The sequence below is a fragment of the Anabrus simplex genome, chromosome 2, assembly GCF_040414725.1.
Source record: "Anabrus simplex isolate iqAnaSimp1 chromosome 2, ASM4041472v1, whole genome shotgun sequence".
NCBI classification, from domain to species: Eukaryota; Metazoa; Arthropoda; class Insecta; order Orthoptera; family Tettigoniidae; genus Anabrus; species Anabrus simplex.
In genome coordinates, this window is record NC_090266.1 from 640,539,027 (window position 1) to 640,559,245 (window position 20,219).

General features: G+C 38.4%; 1 protein-coding gene across 4 annotated transcripts in view; it reads left to right on the plus strand.

The window, feature by feature from the left end:
- Positions 1–20,219, plus strand: part of LOC136864302 (vacuolar protein sorting-associated protein 26B-like) — a 385,738-nt gene that overhangs the window by 126,416 nt on the left and 239,103 nt on the right. For all 4 annotated transcript variants that reach the window (XR_010859291.2, XM_068226233.1, XM_067141107.2 and 1 more), the window contains exon 5: positions 19,782–19,888. Coding sequence is in view for 3 of the 4 variants with exons in the window: in XM_068226233.1 (XP_068082334.1) it covers positions 19,782–19,888 (107 nt within the window). In the remaining variant the exon portion in view is untranslated. The remainder of the gene's footprint in view (positions 1–19,781; positions 19,889–20,219) is intronic.

Sequence of the window (20,219 nt, forward strand, 5' to 3'; positions counted from 1 at the left end):
CTTACTATATTTTCATGAAATTATGCCTGAAAGCCTTCATTAGTAGTTATACAAATATTGAAACATTTACTTTGCTAACACAGTAAGTGTCGGTGGAAATGTTTTACAGCGCAGACGATTACAGTAGATGACTGCGAAAGTACAGGCCAAAAATGTCTGTGGTACAGCGATGAGATGATCGAAGCAATCGTTTTGCATCCACAAGCAGATGACAGCTGTCGCCATTCTTTTTTCATGATACAGACTTTATACGCTCACTTTTCCAGAAAAGGTGTTTGGGGACTGGGATGTCTGGAATGTTACCTGGAGTTGCCAAGACTTCTGACAGACACCTATAGCTGTAAAGGTTAGGGTGGAAGGGGATAGCAGGCTTATGAAGTTGCAAATGCAAGCAGATAACTTGGTAAGGGAGGCATTGGGAACAACTACAGGGAAAAAGCTCCTGCAAAAACTGCCGCAGGTGACTTGAACTTAAACCCCAAGAAGTACTGGACTCACGAACTCCATGCCTCGGTCCTAGGAAATGGCCACAAAGACGTCATCTCAGAAGGTAGTAAGTGGATTATTAATCCACCCTCCTTCTTGAAAGGAAATTACTATATTCATGCACTCCAACTGAGGATAGGACTTTTACCAACCGGTGGAGTGCCATACATCGCAGAGGAGAGAGTGATGTGCAGAAATCCAACATACAGACTGAGAGAAACTCGACCACGTCTTTGAGAAGTGTTGCCTCAGTTTCATACAGTTCATACCGTGCGGTACTAGGAAGCATTCAAGTACAAATTTGAAAATGCCTAAAATTAAACCACACCTTTCAGTTCATTTAAAACAAATAGTAGCAGAGTTTTTTTTTTTTTTTTTTGCTAGGGGCTTTACGTCGCAGCGACACAGATAGGTCTTATGGAGACGATGGGACAGGAAAGGCCTAGGAGTTGGAAGGAAGCGGCCGTGGCCTTAATTAAGGTACAGCCCCAGCATTTGCCTGGTGTGAAAATGGGGAAACCACGGAAAATCATTTTCAGGGCTGCCAATAGAGGGATTCGAACCTACTATCTCCCGGATGCAAGCTCACAGCCGTGCGCCTCTACGCGCACGGCCAACTCGCCCGGTAGTAGCAGAGTTTGGTGATAGTGTGCTTTCTATCGATGGAAGCATACTAAAGCTGTGCAAAACTGAAGTATCGTCTGAAAGGAGGTTTACTGTGGCACAGTATATTGGTCGCAAGAAGCATGTGCGTGCTCTGAGTGTTCATCAACAGAACTGTAGTTCAATGCTTGCTACCTACTGTTGCTTCGACATCCACCATGTTCACACAGTTTATTAAGGAGTTGTGGGATGTGTTAGTGACAGAAAACATTCTATTAAAACTCTATAATTCAAAATTATGTGCATTTTCGGGGGGGGGAAACCACAAACCAAGAAATACCAGAACAGTCAACATTATGTAAGAATCATTTACCACAGTGCTACGAGGAAACCTTAAATAAAATAAGGCTCAGCACTCGTGAGAAGCTGTGAGTTTGTTTCGATGAGACACCTGATGCTGGGATGCTATGTAGCCAACGTTGTGATTAGAACATTGGATTTGGATAGACCAGATGATACATTTGTATTGACTGCTGAAATGCTAGAAAAGCCTACTTAATGATATCCAAATTGTTTGACAGTACTACGTTTTATTTCTGTGGCCTGATGGCATAAAACATGATAATGTGCTTTTATTTTTAAGTGATGCAGCACCATTTATGGTATGAGCAGGCAATTTATTGAAGGCCCTTTACTCTAAAATTATACGTCACGTGTCTAGTGCATGGCCTACATAGGGTTTGTGAATAAGTGCAAGCAAGTTATCCCAATGTAGACAAGCTTGTAGCGAATGTTAAGAGGTTTTCTTAAAAGCCCCCTCATGAGTTACACAATTCAAAGCAGAAGCTCTCGACATCGTATTACTACCACAACCTACAATCTCGCGCTGGAACACATGGTTAAATACGTGTTTGTATTGTGAAAATTTCCAGGTAGTGAAATAAAAAAAAGTAGGCCTACAGGGTTTTGACTGAAGAAACTGCTTCAATACACATTGCTCAAGATATTGTCTCTGAACCAAACATGGAGGGTAGTTTGGCATTTATTAAGTCGAATTTTGCACTATTGTTGACAACTATCATGTCAGTGAAAAAGAAAGGTGAGGCAATGGTAGATTCCATTTCACTAATTATCAGCAGGTGGAGTCTGATATTAACAACACTTGTGGTGAAATTGCTACACCTATTGCATTTAAATTGAACAAAATGGACAGAAGTACGGTGTATAAAACTTTGCGTCAAATCTCAGATATACTCTGGAGCAAAAACTACTCCATGGATGGGGTTGAGGAAGATTTAATAACCAACGATCATCCCCACTTCCAATATGCTCCAACTACATCAGCTGATGTGGAACACAGCTTATTGAGGTACAAAAACTTATTGGCAGATAAAGATCCTTCACTTTCCAGAACATGAAAGTGACGTTTGTAGTTCAGTGCAACTCGGACTGAGGTGAAATAAAAGAACACATTATTAAGTAGTCTTATTCTTGTTCTTTTGAGTCTTTGTTTTTGAATCATATTTATTTATTATATTTTGTAGAAATTAATTTCCAAGTTTTCTTATTTTAAGAAAAAATGTTTTTGTAGACCTTAATTTCATAAGTAGTCTTTTATTATTTTGAGGTCTTTTCTTACTATTTCTTCAATCATTATTAATTGTATTATGTATTCTTTGTCTTTGAACAGCCTCCAAATAAAAGGCATATATTATGTACTTTGTAGGTTAGCGTCTAACCTATTATTTGCTGAAGAATTTTTAAACATTAATTTTTAAAGATTGTTTTTACATTTAGAATGCGTTATCTTGACTTTTAGGACATTTAAAGTTATATTTAACATTTCTAAGTCCATTTTTTAATATCAACATCCAGGCCTTACTTATTTCCCAAATGATTGCTTTATCGTCGCCATAAGACCTGTCTGTGTCGGTGCGACATAAAGCCCCTAGCAAAAAAAAAAAAAATGATTGCTTTGGATTGGTTTGCAGTTTATTGTTCCAGAATTGACTTATTATGCTGGTGAATTTGTTACATGATCTGTATTGTTAAGAAATTAATGTATTTTCAGCTGGTATTTTTTGTACCTTAAAATACTGAAAAAGTCTGCTAGTGCTGGTTGTAAACGTCAGCCTTATTTCCCTTTTTCTTGTTTTATTTTCAAAGGAATTTTACAAATGTTAAGTGAAACTTAAGTTAGAACTTTTTATTACCCCTAAAATAAGGATATAAAACTGGTATTCATATGTATCAGCTGAATTCTGTATCATATTTACACACATAATTTTCCCACCGTTTTAGTCATCTACCACTTTTTTGGTATGGTCTCTCGGCAGTTACTGGCATACAGATATCCTTCGAAGAGGAAGATTATTCCTCTTAATGAATATGTACAGCCATTGTCTGCTTGCCAACTGTGAGATTCCTCCGTTGCTTTTCTCTGCATCTCCAGCACCTTTAACCTTTAAAACTTCTGCGTCGACAGTATGTTGGCTATGCAACCTCGAGATGTGAAGAAATGATGTTACGCTCACAAACACCCTGGGGTTACATTAACAGCAAAAATGGTAAGGAGCACAAATCAAAATATACAACACGCCAGACACTCAGATAATTTAACTTACCCAACCACAAGCTGAAGCAAGGAAATCTGCACTGAAAACCCGCTCCCATTAAAAAAAAGTATGATACCCAGGAAATATTGAGCCAAGTCATCAAAGGATAATACCAGATTTTCTTTAAAATAAAATTATAATTCATTTTAAGGGCAAGATTACATAACAGATAAATTTTAACCTGATGAGTGCTATGCCCGTCTGTAGATGGGCGTAGCAGTGCTGGACCGGCTGCATCAGCCCATCTATAGACGGTGCACGAGAACTTAAATTTTTCTGAATTTCCCGGTTCACTCTCGAGTGTCAATTTGTTCTGACATGTTCTGCCATCTGTTGGGCATTATGTAGAAATAATTGATCACAGACTATAGCTTCGGGAAGTAACATACAGAGCTTTATGTAGACTTCTGTTGAGTTCATCTGTGATGTAAACAGACATGGCGGAACAACAATCTTTGTTCTTGCAGCGATGTTATCTTGGATCAATCTTTCAGTTATTAACCACAGCGGAAAATGATGATGGAGATGATGATTGTAATGAATTGTTAAGCGATTTTGAGTGAGAGTGATACAGAGAGTGCCGAAAGTATTGTATTTTAGAGAGAAACAGAGCCTCCTCCTAAACGAAAGAAGAAAACCACGGCGAGTTCAAAAGCTATTTTATCACTATTTTTGTGGCGGACGGATGACTTTTCTCCACCAGACTTTCAAGTAACTGTGACAGACTCTGAGGGCCAAGTAGTGTTTGATGACAACCCGAAAATCATTGATTTTATTAAAAACTTTTGTGCCAGTGGAGTTGGTGCAGATAGTTGAACAAATCGGAATCACATACAACTAGTAGAAAACATTTAACTATCACCACATTCCAGGTTTAGAAAGTATTTTAAAATATCAACTTAAGTACTTCTAAGAAGTCACATGTATTAGTTGCCTACAGATTTTGGGAAATATTATTATTTTGGGCTCTTTACTTTATATAAAGAAATTGTACGCATGGGCACAAAAGTGCAATTTTGTTTCATCTCAAAATAATATTGAGCATAAGTGTAGGATTTTCCATTTGCATTTAGATTTATAAAGAACCAACTTTTATTGACATTTTAAGCTAATCACCCCACTGATGAGTTAAAAATTGAGGCTTCTACAAAAAATTTTACACACAAGTGCAAAAACTCGGCACTGATGTACCAAACAGTCAACTGTTAACTCAACACCTAAAAGGTTAAATGAATCCATTTTTTGTAAATAAATGAACATTTGAAAATATAAGGTAAACAGATTAGTAATAATATATTTTTTATAAAATTAATAAATATATCAATGTAATTAAAATAAATGTAGGGATTTAATATAAATCTTTTTCTTTTTTACTAACAAAACTTAGGTATGGTGCACCATAAACTATCACTATTTTTACCCAACTTTTAACATTAAATAAAATTCAAAATTGAATTTGGGACAAATAGCTAGACTGAATTTAACGAGAGAAGTCCATGACAATCCGTAGTGGAGGTATCGCACAACGAAGATATGTTCTGAGGCATAGTTCCATAATCGTCGCATGAAATTAAAACGTCAGGATAATCAAGACGTAAAATATATATTGAATACATAACCAGCCCAAAATTTAGAGGGGAAAAAAAATCAAACACAGTTAAATAAAACATAATTCCCAAAATTAAATCAAATGGATTAGATAAACTTAATTAAATCCCATGGGCAATAAAACAGAAATCAAGCCATACATTCTTCAAGCATAAGGCTATTCACCGCTACACACGGCAGGCTAGGGGTACTAGATCTATAATAGACTATATTTTCACAGACTTCGAATTCAGGAAGTCTGTTAGGAATGCATGGGTTTTTCGGGGATTTTTCGTTGATATAGACCACTATCTGATCTGTATAGTGAACTAAGTATCTCTAAGGCCTAGGATAGAGAAAGTGAAATCTGTCTGCAAACGAATAAGGGTAGAAAATCTCCACAACAAGGAAATTAGAAGTACATGGATATGATTAGTGAGAATTTTCGAACAGCGAATAGTAAGCAGGTTCAGGATATAGAAAGAGAATGGGTGGCATACAGGGATGCTGTAGTAGAAACAGCAAAGGAATGCCTAGGAGCGACAGTGTGTAAAGACGGGAAAAAGCTAACATCTTGGTGGAACGTTGAAGTGAGAGCAGCTTGTAAACGTAAAAAGGCTTATCAGAAATGGCTCCAAACAAGGGCCGAGGCAGACAGGGATTTGTTCGTAGATGAAAGAAACAGAGCGAAACAAATAATTGTTGAATCCAAAAAGAAGTCTTGTGAAGATTTTGGTAATAACCTGGAAAGGCTAGGTCAAAGCAGCAGGCAGACCTTTCTGGACAGTAATAAAGAATCTTAGGAAGAGAGGGGAAAAGGAAATGAACGGTGTTTTGGGTAATTCAGGTGAACTCATAATAGATCCCAGGGAATCACTGGACAGGTGGAGGGAGTATTTTGAAAATCTCAACGTAAAAGGAAATCTTCCTGGTGGTGTCGCGAACAACCAAGCTCATGGGGAGGAAGAAAATTACGTTGGTGAAATCGCACTTTAAGAAGTGGAAAGGGTGGTAAATAAACTCCATTTTCATAAAGCAGCAGGAATAGATGAAATTAGACCTGAAATGGTGAAGTATAGTGGGAAGGCAGGGATGAAATGGCTTCATAGAGTAATAAGATTAGCATGGAGTGTTGGTAAGGTACCTCAGATTGGACAAAAGCAGTAATTGCACCTATGTATAACCAAGGGAACAGGAATGATTGCAACAACCATCAAGGTTTCTCATTGATTAGTATACAAGGCAAAGTATTCACTGGCATCTTGGAAGGGAGGGTGCGATCAGTGGTTGACAGGAAGTTGAACACCAGTGTGGTTTCAGACCACAGAGGGACTGTCAGGATCAGATATTCAGTATGCGTCAGGTAATTAAAAAAATGTCACGATAGGAATAGATAGTAGTGTTAGTTTCGTTGGTCTAGAGAAAGCGTATGACGGGGTACCGAGGGAAAATGTGTTTGCCATACTGGGGGACTATGGAATTAAGGGTAGATTATTAAAATCGATCAAAGGCATTTATGTTGACAATTGGGCTGCAGTGAGAATTGATCGCGGAATGAGTTCTTGGTTCAGGGTACTGACAGGGTTTAGACAAGGCTGTAATCATTCACCTTTGCTGTTCGTAGTTTACATGGATCCTCTGCTGAAAGGTATAAAATGGCAGGGAGGGATTCTGTTGGGTGGAAATGTAGTAAACAGTTTGGCCTATGCTGACGACTTGGTCGTAATGGCAGATTGTGCCGAAAACCTGCAGGCTGATATCTTGGCACTTGAAAATAGGTGCAGTGAGTATGGTATGAAGATTAGCCTCTTCAAGACTGAATTGATGTCAGTAGGTAAGAAATTCAACAGAATTGAATGTCAGATTGGTGATACAAAGCTGGAACAGGTCGATAATTTCAAGTATTTAGGTTGTGTGTTTTCGCAGGATGGTAATATAGTGAGATTGAATCAAGGTGTAGTAAAGCTAATGCAGTGAGCTCGCAGTTGCGATCAGCAGTATTCTGTAAGAAGGGAGTCAGCTCCCAGACGAAACTATCTTTACATCGGTCTGTTTTCAGACCAAGTTTGCTTTGCGGGAGCGAAAGCTGGGTGGACTCAGGATATCTTATAAGTTAGAAGTAAGACATGAAAGTAGCAAGAATGATTGCTGGTACAAACAGGTGGGAACAATGGCAGGAAGGTACTTGGAATGAGGGGATAAAGGCTAATTTAGGAATTAACTCGATGGATGAAGCTGTACGCATAAACTGGCTTCGGTGGTGGGGTCATGTGAGGTGAATGGAGGAGGATAGGTTACCTAGGAGAATAATGGACTCTGTTATGGAGGGTAAGAGGAGTAGAAGCAGACCAAGACAACGGTGGTTAGACTCGGTTTCTAACGATTTAAAGATAAGAGGTATGGAACTAAATGAGGCCACAGCACTAGTTGCAGATAGAGGATTGTGGCGGCATTTTGTAAATTCAGCGTTCAATCTGCAAGCCTCTTTGAAAATCGTAGACTTACTATAAAAATTCACAGTTATGGTACACTACATATTAAAATTCACAAATGCTGGATTAAAAGTTTTTGTACAAATCTTGCGGTTAGATAACAATTGTCAAATCTTGTCAAATTCTAATTCTAAATTGTCTTATATAAAAATGAGTGTGCAGTCTCATCAAAAAGAGATTAAAATCATAAGATCATTTTTCGTGCATTATGCCAAAATTTGTTAAATTATTGTGTGTTCTGAATGTAGATCCAGTTTTATTCTAAAGAGTACTTTGAGAAAATGTATTGCCTTATCATGCGTCTATATTCGATTGTATTGACATTGTTTTTTGAGTGCGTGCAGACAATTCTTGATACTTGTTCTGAAGGTATAATGGAGCTTTCTTCAAAGTTAATAGAACACTTGGTGTTAATGATTTCGTCTTTAAGCAAAGAAAATTTTTTAATATATGGCTAAGGTTGTGTGTAATCTGTTCTTAGTTCAAAGGTAGAAGTGAAACTTATGTGCATTGTTGTTTATCACTAAATTTGCCTGTGCCCTGGCTTCCTGTAGTAGAATGCATGATGATGGGTAATCTACTGCAGTTTGTTTTTGTGCAACTTGTCAACGTGTGGAGTGGCGGGGCTAGCGAGGGAAATGGGCGGGAGTGGAATTGGGAGGGGCAGGATGCGATAGAGGGATTACAGGTCTTCTGTGTTGCAAGTGGTGTGTTTTGGGGGTCTGTTTACAAGTGATTGGAATCGGTGTCAATTAGCACGCTTCTTCCTTTGCTAATTTAGTTTAAGTTTTGGGAGGGATTGCTAAATTGATCCATGCTAATGTACAGGTTTTCTAAAATATTAAGCAAGGGTCCTTTTTGTTCTCATTTTAGGGTTTTTAAATTATTTTTTTTTAAATATTTGTGATTGGCACTCTTGTGATGGGCACTCATTGCAGAAAATGTCCTATAATTTGCAGCATTATGATATTCATTGTATCCTGTGGCGAAGCCCCTTGCAGTTTGTCCACCATAAGTGCTATTGCAGGTTTGGCATACGAGTTTATAAACTCCTGTGCTCAGATACTCATTATTTTCGTTGATGGTATGAGTGTTAAATATTAGTTTTTGTTTGTATTTTTTATTTAATTTGAAAGCAACTTTCATGTTACGTTTTTTGAAAATATTACTGATGTGGTAAGAGGTGTTGTCATTAAATGTAAAGGTGGCAAATTTTTCTCATTGTTTTCTTCGTCGCCGGGCTCAGTGGTTCAGATAGTTCACGCGCTAGCCTTCTGACCCCAACTTGGCAGGTTCGATCCTGGCTCAGTCCGGTGATATTTGAAGGTGCTAAAATTAGTCAGCCCCGTGTCAGTAGATTTACTGGCACATAAAAGAACTCCTGCGGGACAAAATTCCGGCACCTCCGTGTCTCCAAAAACCATTGAAGGTAGTTAGTGGGACATAAAGCCAAAAACATTGTTTTCCATCAGTAACATTTTTTTGCTTCCTTTTTATCAATAGGATTATCAACAAACATAAAAATTCGGCGGGTTACCATGAGGTAGGGATTTTGTCTGCATTCCCGAGGTCTAAGACGAAAGGATACTGGAAAGAATTTGCAAGGTTATTAGATTTCAACAAAATATTTTTACAGTACTTTCTTTCTAAGAAAATTTTATTCCAAATTGAGGTTCAAAACGGTGTTAAATGCAAGACAGATGTATTAAGGAAGGCTGTAAAACACATTTCTTATGAAGAATATGTCCGTACCACATAAAATGACGTTATAGAAGAGTTGTCGCTGAAACTGTTGTTATAACAAAGTTAAACTGTATAATACTCTTACCGTGTGTTTTTCAGGTAGTTTATTAATTTATTTGCCAAAAGTTACTTTTGGCAGACTGAAGAGCCTAACGGTTATAAATTAAGAGTCGAAACTGAAAAAGAAATGGCTTCAGATATTGCCAAAAAAGTCCGGCTCCATGGCTAAGTGGTTAGCATGCTGGCCTTTGTCCACAGGGGTCCCGGGTTTGATTCCCGGCAGGGTTGGGAATTTGAACCATCATTGGTTAATTTCACTTGCATGGGGGCTGGGTGTAAGTGTCGTCTTCATCATTTCATCCTCATCATGACGCGCAGGTCGCCTACGGCGTCAAATCAAAAGACCTGCACCTGGAGAGCCGAACATGTCCTCGGACACTCCCGGCACTAAAAGCCATAAGCCATTTCATTTCATTACCAAAAAAATGGGCTTACCATCAAATTTGTGGAAATTGAGTTAGGTGCTGCCACCTGTTGTTACTATAAACGACACTTACTGAAGTGGGCTACCATCAGGGAATTGCCTGTAAAGAATTAAGACTTCAATGTTTATGGTGTATCTCATCTTGACCATATTGCAAAATCGGACTGATTGTTACTAAAAGTTTCCGTATGATGGCACCACAGAATTGGCAGGATAGCAGACACTATGGAATTCGGTAGTCCATGATACATGTCCGTTTTGGTACGATTTTTATTCAAACTGGAATAAATAATCCAGATATTTTCATTTTAATAATGCACTGCCTTTTAGAAGAGTATTCCACAAACCTGCTACGCAGGCGTAGCAGGGGGAGAGGTGATACTCCCACGTGGCGCGTCAGAGGTGGCGGGTTGCCAGTAAAAAGCCTGGCCTGGTGGTTTCCAGTACCCGTGCGTCGTACCCACGTGAGCAACACCGCGGGTCTGGGCGTGGCCTGTGAGTTGTACCACTATATGAGCGGCACCGTGGGTCAGCGTTGCCTGTGATTGGTACCCACTATGTGAGGAACACCACGGGAATACTGGCGCCCATGACTAGTACACCTAGGTGAGGAGCCTTACCGGTTTGCGTTGGCTATGAGTGGTGCTATTGTGTGAGAAACACCATAGCCCTGCATTCCCTGTACGAATTGCAATACTTGTGAGTAGTACCATCTTGTGTGGACCGCCGTGAGTCTTCGCTACTTTTGATCAGTACCCCAAAATGACAAATACCATGGTTCTACTTTTACTCGCGACATGTACCATTCTGTGGGGCCTTAGATGTGAATTTAGCACTCCTTCAGACATCATTGTGCTTTAAAAATGGTCCCTTGGTCAGTAATACTCAAATTAACTACCTTCTTTTTTGAGTCTGATCCACTGTTTATGTTTGCTTGTTTTGTTTTTGTTGGGTTCATGTCCATCCATTCATTCTTCATGATATTTTTTATTTTATTTTGGTCAGTGGATGAATTTGAATTTTTTATTTCATTTTGTACCATTAGGGGCCGATGACCTCGATGTTAGGCCCCTTTAAACAACAAGCATCATCAGAAGAGTATTCATTGCAATAAATTGTCAGAATCTGGGAAAGGGGAAGGCAGAAAATGAAAGGGTTTATTGGTGATTCATACATTACATACAGAGGCGAACCGAGGGGAAATGGAAAGCTTGGGTGGAGACTGTAAATGTGCGCAAAAGTTAATGCTTTTACCATTTTTTTTCAGCGATAGTATTTTGTGTTTTCATGTTCTGGCTCAGTATTTTGTGTTCCATTCACCTCCATATCAATCGATCAATCAGTCAATACTGATCTGCAATTAAGGCAGTCGCGCAGGTGGCAAATTCCCTATCTGTTGTTTTCCTAGCCTTTTCTTAAATGATCTCTAAGAAATTGGAAATTGATTTAACATCTCCCTTCGTAAGTTATTCCAATCCCTAACTCCCCTTCCTATAAACGAATATTTGCCCCAATTTGTCCACTTGAATCCCAACTTTATCTTCATGTTGTGCTTGTTTACTCACGTTTCACAAGAGTGCTGAGGAGCTGCGATGTTCAGAGATCTGAGGTTCAAATCCCGGTGCTGACTGTGACTATACTGAGTGTGGTTTTACCCTCGGCTTTTCCGCATTCCCTCGAGGTAACTGCCGGGATAATACCATATTCCAAGTCCCACACCAGCTATCATTTTAGGAACCTTTCTTCAATGGACTGGATTATGATAAAAGTGGCTGCATCTGAACTTATTCCCTCCTCCTGTTAAAGTTGAATGTTTGTCCGCCTCTGTGGTGTAGTGGTTAGTGTGATTAGCTGCCACCCCCGGAGGCCCGGGTTTGATTCCCGGCTCTACCACGAAATTTGAAAAGTGGAGCGGGGTCCACTCAGCCTCGGGAGGTCAACTGAGTAGAGGTGGGTTCGATTCCCACCTCAACCATCCTCAAAGTGGTTTTCCGTGGTTTCCCCACTTCTCCTCCAGGCAAATGCTGGGATGGTACCTAGCATAAGGCCACGGCCGCTTCCTTCCCACTCCTAGCCCTTCTCTGTCCCATCGTCGCCATAAGACCTATCTGTGTCGGTGCGACGTGAAAGCAACTAGCAAAAAAAAAGTTGAATACCAATGTTAAAAATAAAGCTTCCTTCAGATGAAAACAAGGAAATGTTAATTTTATACCCCAAAATGTATTATTTTTCCACCAGTGAGAAAGTCTTTTTCTGCATTTTAAGAAGAATGATGGTTAGCCCATTTTTTTTCTCCGTCCATTGAATTTTAAAAATGTTAGTGATGAAATCTACAGACTTGATTCTCTGCACAAATAGGTGCTTTTATGGCCTTAGAAAACATGTGAAATCTCTATTACTGAAGAGGAAAGCAAAAAATAATGATCTACATGGTCTAAGTACGTCTGTAGTAATGTATGGTTCTGAAACATGGTCTCTGTCAAAATCTGATGAAAGAGAGCTTAGTTTTGAGATGTGTTTTTGAGCCAGAGTATGAAAATGGAGTAAAGACAATACAACCATGAGCTTAAAGGGCTATTTAATGAACCTAATGTGTCCTTTGTGGCAAATGACAATGATGATGAAATTTAATATCTTGTTAGAAGTATCCCAAATAGTTGAAAGACCAAAGCTAAAGTGGGAGGAATGTGTGTATCAGGACATCAGGATCTTGGGAATTAAGAAATGGAGGTGCATGGCACTGAACAGAAAGACTGGGAGGAACTTCTGAGGAAGGCCAAGGCTCACAAAGGGCTGTCGAGCCGATGATGATGATGATGATGATGATGATGATGATGATGATGATGATGATGATGTAGTAAAATGTTCCATGCGTTGAATGAACTAGTGTCAGTATTACTATGTAACTCATGGTGCACAGCATCACTACATTTATAGGCTCTTTTAATACCAATATAATGGTCCGTTATTGGACATTATAAATTTTCCAGCTAACTCATTCTTGGTTGCCCGCTTTTTGCCCTCGTGTGCTAAGTTAGGCTCGTCAGTTGGGACTTAGCACACCACCCAAGACGCACGGCTAGTGCATACCGTGGAGGCCGCTGCATAGGCTACTTGAAGCCACCAGCAGTGCCAATGCACTATGAGAGCTATGTCTCATAAAGCAAAATTCTGAATGTACTTTCATGATACAGATTATCGCAATGCAGCAACAGGTTTATCTATAACCAGCATGCTTCTACTTGAGGTTTCCTTATTTTCAGTAGTGGAAAGTGCACCCCTTATAAGTTGCATGGTGTATGCTCCTTCATGAAGAACAATAGTGCCTCGAACAATGGCTACATTTGGTGGCAAAAGTTGAACCTTGACATTGATTCAATTGAGATGCTGTAGGCCATCATTCTGAATGATTGACAGTTGAAATGAAGCCTCTTACAAAATGGCGTGCTGTCAGTAGCTTTCCATGGTGAGCATATGCAACATAATTTAAATTTGTTATTAAAGCAATATGGCTTCTTAGGCATACCAGTAATCTATAGACAGTAGTGATGGGTTGAACCAGTTCATTCTTATGAACTACTTCACTCACTCACACTCTTCACTATGAACCATTCAAATGAAGTGATTCATTCATGGAGTAATGAAGCCTAACGAAGCTGCTCACTATGTTATTTAGCAGCGAATTTGTTCAGTGTCTCACTCACTCATAAAGCTTAATTGAGAAATTGGAACGTTTTCACCAGCAGAAGCTTAGAATCATTATGAATATCAAATGGGAGGATTGTCTTCAGTGTTGTAGTACTTGAAAGGCCACAGATGAACAGTATAGAAGCTTCCATCATTGGTCACCAGCTTAAATGGATTGGTCATGTCCAACGTATGTATGAGAATAGGCTACCCCGGCAGATTCTATACAGTGAACTCAATTCTGGCAGGAGGCCACGTAGTGCACCTCTGAAATGCTACAAGCATCAGCTCAAAAAAAAACCTTGAAGAGCACAGACGTTGACCCCAGTAATTGGCACACACTTGCTGAAGATCGCCCTCGCTGGTATGCAGTCACGTCCACTGCTGTATTGCAGCTTGAAAGTGAACGTCGAAGACTGCAAACAGAGGCTCATCTTTGAAGAAAACTCAAACTCAATCACGTCCACCCCCCTCTCTCAGGTGTGCCAAATGTGATCGCATGTTCTATGCGAGAATTGGCCTGATGAGTCATCGTCATTTCCACAAAACGGACTGTACATGAATTGCGAGTGAAAAACATACACTCGGATACGAGTAGTGGCCGACAATTAAGATCATATCCACCTTAAACCTACTCGCGAATTATCATCCCATCGATGGAGTAGAAATATTATCAACAGAACACAGAGCTATGTAATTATGGACATCCAGTGGCTTACCTGCTTACATCATCTACATGATAATTAATAGGGACAAGGAAAAGCTAAAGAAATATGTGTAAGAACACACTTGACAGGTAGGATGGGCCTGGGAGTGAAGGGGTATGAGTGACAGAGGTGGTGGGGAGGATAAGAAAGTGAGTGAGCGAGCGACAGGCGAATTGAATGAGATGTGAATATATTATAATAAATTATTTAATGTGCACAATGTGCAAAGAATTAAATTACATCAATCTTCATCACAAAATTTTATGGGTGATTCCAATCGTTGTTTGCAACTTGACTCGTTGTGCCTAGTACATTGTGTGCCACATCTCGAGCAGATGCAATTCGGAGCTGGTTTATGATAATGCTGTATGTTACACAGTTTGAAATGAAACCCATGAACGGAGAACCTTGTCAGTAGATGTCGCAGATCATATCCACCTTGAACCTACTTGTGAATTATCATGGCATCGGTGAAGTAGAAATCTTCCCAGATGTTTGCTTTCTTCGTTCTTAGGTCTCGAATCAGATGTACGTACAATGTTGTGGCGGGAAGTAACGACTGTATTCTTTGCTCCTCCACATAAAATTCCTCTCTGGATAAGTAGTACACAAGCCGGGAAGGGAAATGTTTCGAGAGGCATAATGCACATTTCAAGTAGTTTGCCTTCACATTCTTGATATTTTCTTGTTGCCTTGGACTCAAATGTTTTCCAAGCCATATGTTGCTATAGGGCTAATTTTTAGGTGAAATAGTTATATGACTGTTTCTAAAGTCAAGTTTCTCAGATGCTTACTGTCAGACATTGCTTTCATGGCTGCATTTAGACGGTCCATGAGATGGAGGGTGAATACATTGCCTTGGGTTTGGAAAATTACACCCATGTATTTAAAAAAATCACAGACTTAGTTTCTTGGTCTCCAGAAAAGACGACTCCATGTGGTCGCCCTCTTCTAAATGTCATGGAAACAGCCTTTTGTGCATTCATCTTCAGCTCATTTCGGTTTGCCCAACCTACTGTTTGGTTGAATGATTCCTGAAGTTCCTTCTCTGACGTTGATGTCAAGACCATATCATCAGCGTACATTAATAGTTTATTTTCCTGGTTTACCAAATCTACTATGTCTGTTGTTGCAATGATGGATAGTAGTGGACTTATTGTGTCGCCCTGTATTACCCTAGTAGTTTGTTCCAAAATATTTGGTAATGCCATAAATTATTTCTATTGAATTGTTAAGCAGGAAGTTCTTAATCAGTGACACAAAGTAGTTCTTACGTCTAATAATGTTCTCCATTCCTTCTTAAAGTATCGTTCTGCTTATGGTGTAAAAAGCTTTGGAATAATCGATAAAGGTGGCATGCAGTTTACCCTCTGGTTTCTTTAAGGTTTCTTCTATGTCAGTTTGAAGACAATGGACAGCTGAAGTCTTTGATTTTCCCTTTCTGAATCCAAACCGAGACTCCGGCAGGTCATTATCCACCAATTTGTTGAGACGCTTACCCACTATTGAAGTAAACGCCTTTAGTAGCGTACATTCTAGCGCTATTCCTCTGGGATCTGTGTTGTTCCCTTTGCCTTTGTATAGCATTTTAATTGTAGATTTTCTCCTGTTGTCTGCTTTCCTACCTTGCCGTAAACACTCATTCATAAAGTAAGGATTCCTCCATTTTTGGAAGAGCAGCTTTCAGATGTTCATTAAAAATGTGATTTGGACCTCATGCCTTGTTATTTCTAGATGCTGTTATAGTTGTTACTACTTCGTTAACTGAAAATCGGTAAAGTACAGGGATTGGTTGAAGAACTGTTTTGAAAGAGTTAGGTCGTGTGTGTCTCTCTCCTGAAGCACTGTACTCTGGTGTTTTTCCCATACTTCCATTAATAAGTTTCAGGGAAACTTAGGTTGTCTAGGCTTCAGTGCAAAGTAAGTATCCATATTGGCATGTTCTATAAGTCTTTCTTCCTCCTCTCTAATGATTTTTGTTTTCTTTCTCAGAGCTATATGTAATACTTCCAGCACCTACCTACGACATTTATAGCATTCTTAGGTGAACCAGGGTTGTGATTTCCTGATCTGTTACTGAGTAGCATTATTTCTAGATTCAATGCAGCCTTGTTAAGAATGTTATGAAGTGTGAGAACTGTATAAAGTTTTTGAACTACCAGTTCACTGAAATTGAGTGGTTAGTTCACACTTCCCCAGATCTTCAAGTACTAGATTGTGAAAATGGGAGTGTTGGTGGCAGTAACTGCAGACAGGATAATAGGGCCTATAGTTTTTGAAACCACAATCGCTGGGCAGGGATATAGGAATGGCATTCTCGTACCGTATTTTAACAATTGACGGAAAATGAATGCCTATCTGGATATTTCCAGCAAGACTTGGCAACTGCGCACTCGGCTAATGAGTCATCAATTTTAATTGTGGAAATTTTTGACAGCAGGGTAATTAGTAAACGATTGTGGCCCACAAGACCTCCAGATCTTATGGTTTGCGATTTTTATTTATGGGGAAAATTGAAAAATAAGGGTTATGCAAAAAACCCTCACACTCGAGATGAACTCAAACAAAATGTCACGAGAGAAATTGAGGCTATCTCAGCAGATGGACTAATGCATATGAATGAAAATTTTCTTGGATGAAGCCAGAAGTGTAGATGCAGGTGCAGGACATTTTCAACATCTTCTGTGACAAGGTGAGAAGTTATTTTACTTTGATTATGCATTATATGTGCTTGTTATTTACATGCAATTCATTTGGACGCTCTCCCAGGCCTGAGCTCAGCAAGTTGCCATGTGCTCGTCTGACCTTAAGCTCGCCCATCTACCCGCTGCGCTGCGCCGCGCCGCGCCGGCCGGCCCCCTGTATAATGGGGCTGTTCCTTCGAGATATATCGGCCTCTCGAAGCTCGTGGAAGCCTCCAGATACAGAAGGCTCTCGGCCTGCGGGCCTAGTCATTTCTGCACCTCTTGTGAGGCCTCAGCGAGGCACTTCCAGTTGTGCAAGTTATATTTCATTGTTCTGTATTGACTTTGAATATTCAGAATATATAGAGATTTGAGGATTTCCACCCAATCAGTACAATTTTTAATCACTCCTAGCTATTAATTATATTTTTAAAATGGTGCGGTACATGTTTTATCTCCTAGGAGACATCTTTAGGTGCTTCATACAGTTTAAAATAAATGCAACGGAGATTGACAATGATTTAATTTGCATACAAATTTTTATTTTTTATTTTTCTATTCCACCTATTCAATACAATTGATTTTGTATTGTTAAAAATTCATATTACTACAACACTACATTAAAAGGGACATGTTTTGCTCGGTTTCTGAGCTTCCTCAGCCTTTGTAACTTATCTCAAGGGTAAGACCTGTCATTGTTAATTTGCTTAGAACTAATTTGTGCTTAATTATGATTCTAAAAATTAAGTGGTAAAATACGTGAACACAATGGACAGTTCAACAATTTAAAATGACAGTGCTAAAATTGGGGTATACGTTGATTCTAATAACACTGACGTCCAAAACACAGTAATAACTTCACAGTAATGAGATTTGGCTCAAAATCTCAAGTTCTTTGTTTTTTAAAAACAAAAAACAATTTTAAAAACAATTATTAAAATTTATTAAAATTTGAGTCGTAAATTGTGTTAAAACTCGATAGTGTCTAAAGCTTAGTCTTAATATGCATGTCAAAGAGGTTGAAATTATTCTGCATCATGTATTGGTTTGAGGCATGCTTCTGTAATTTATTAGTTGCAAACGATAAAATGCAACTTGTTTTATTTTCCGCGAACTGGTCTTGATTTGACGAGCAGATTTTACATTGGAAGCAGTTTTTTTTTTTTTTTTTTTTTTTTACCTTGGTCAATAGGGACGTCAATCTGAGAATCTTGAAATGTTGATGTGTTTTCCTTTTTCACAATATTTAAATGATGGTGCGTCTGTAACAAAGGAAATTACGTGATAATTTAGTGTGTTACTGTGCTTTCACAGTGATCGTATTGACAATCTAGTATAGTTACAACTTTTTAAGTCATAGAATAAAAACTAATGAGCATGCACCGAGTACATTCTTAAAGATGCTTAGAACAAAATCAGAGTCATAAAGTTAGTCTTGAAAATAGGAAGAAGATCCACTGTTTCTTCAAGTTACAATAATCACACTTTAAAATATGTATTCTCTTTAAAGTAAAATTCGTGCTTCGTATGATTAGTATCAAATATATTGTTCATAAGTTACCACAAATAATCCTGATTGAAGCGGGGAGAATTCCTCAAGGCCGTAAGGAACAACATATTGAATAATTACCCTAACAAAAATTGTGGAATTCATGTGTGCAGTGTTCAATAAAGATTTATATATTTTATGTCTTATATGAAAGTTACGCATCAACATGCAAATGAAGCGATATAACAATTTCCTCGTAATGAATGAACATACAATAACCAACTTTTCTCGTGATAGGACTCAGACTTGTCTCATGTTAACTGGCCTCAATATATACATGTATCGTCACATTATGCAATTGCCTCTTTCCCCTGGCCATCACTTGATACAAGAACTTGTCCCCATTCTTGCGGTGGGAAGATTTTCTTCAGTGACATGCAGCATGTTGATAAATAGCTTGAAGTTACGATGAAGATTCCACTCGCAATTGTTCAAATTTTTTTTACCTATTTGCTTGCATAGTCATCAGCTGTTTATTCGTAATTGTTACTGCAGTAGACCACATCAAGCAGTTGACACTCCGTATTTTATGTTCTGCTTAATGATACTTCATCTAAGAAAATTAGGCACTAACTGTATATTGCCACATTTGTCATGTAGAACTGTCTAGTTTGATACATTCAGAAATTTCCACTTTGTATGGTTGCAAAGAGCTCTGGCTTAAGCATCTGTTATAAATTATTTGGGGCACAGATAATTTTTAAATGGTAGTCCTGATTATATGTAGGCTACCATAATTTGAGTGAGTCAGTGGTGTTTTGTGATAAAACCTTGCTGACAGTTTGGATCACTTGAGGCCATCAATTGTTGCATTGTTGAAATGTGCTGTGTTTTCACTATCAGATATTTTACACATGTAATCCTTGTCATCTTCACAGCGTGTTATAAATTATTTATTTACATATTTCAATTTGTAAAATAAGCTTATATCATAACTTATTTTTAGTATTTTTTCTTATTTTAGCTGGTAAAATATTTCAACTGTCCTGGTAGTTTAACTGAATATTCCACATTTTTTAATCATATTATTCCTTTTGTATTTAGTATGTGAGTAAATTATGACACCTCCATTTCTGAAAAGATAAAAAGTAAATATGTTAAGAGGACAAAGTGTGGTTATTTTTTTGACAGAAAATATTTTCAGATACCACCTGAAAGATGTCATCGTTGGCAAGATTTACTTTCTGTTGGTGCGAATCAAAATAAAGCACATGGAGATTGCAATAATCAAGAGAGAAACCACAGGATCAGGTGAGAATGTATTCACCATAATGATTTACAAAAATACTATTTGTAAAGAAATGCCACTCTGATAGATCCATACAATAATTCAGCACCTCAGAATGAAAACCAGATGCAAATTACTTTGACCAAAGATGTTTGCCTCTTAAACCTGAAAAATTGAACTCTTATACTACATAGGTGTGTGTGTTATTAGATACTTTGCATGCTGGACTAAAATCTAACACTCTTCTTTCTTTTTCCTTCTTTATAATGTTTATAAATACAACATCTATTACACTTTCTACTTCAGTTGCTGAAAATGCAGCTTAAAATGCACACTGCTACAAGTAGAAATTAC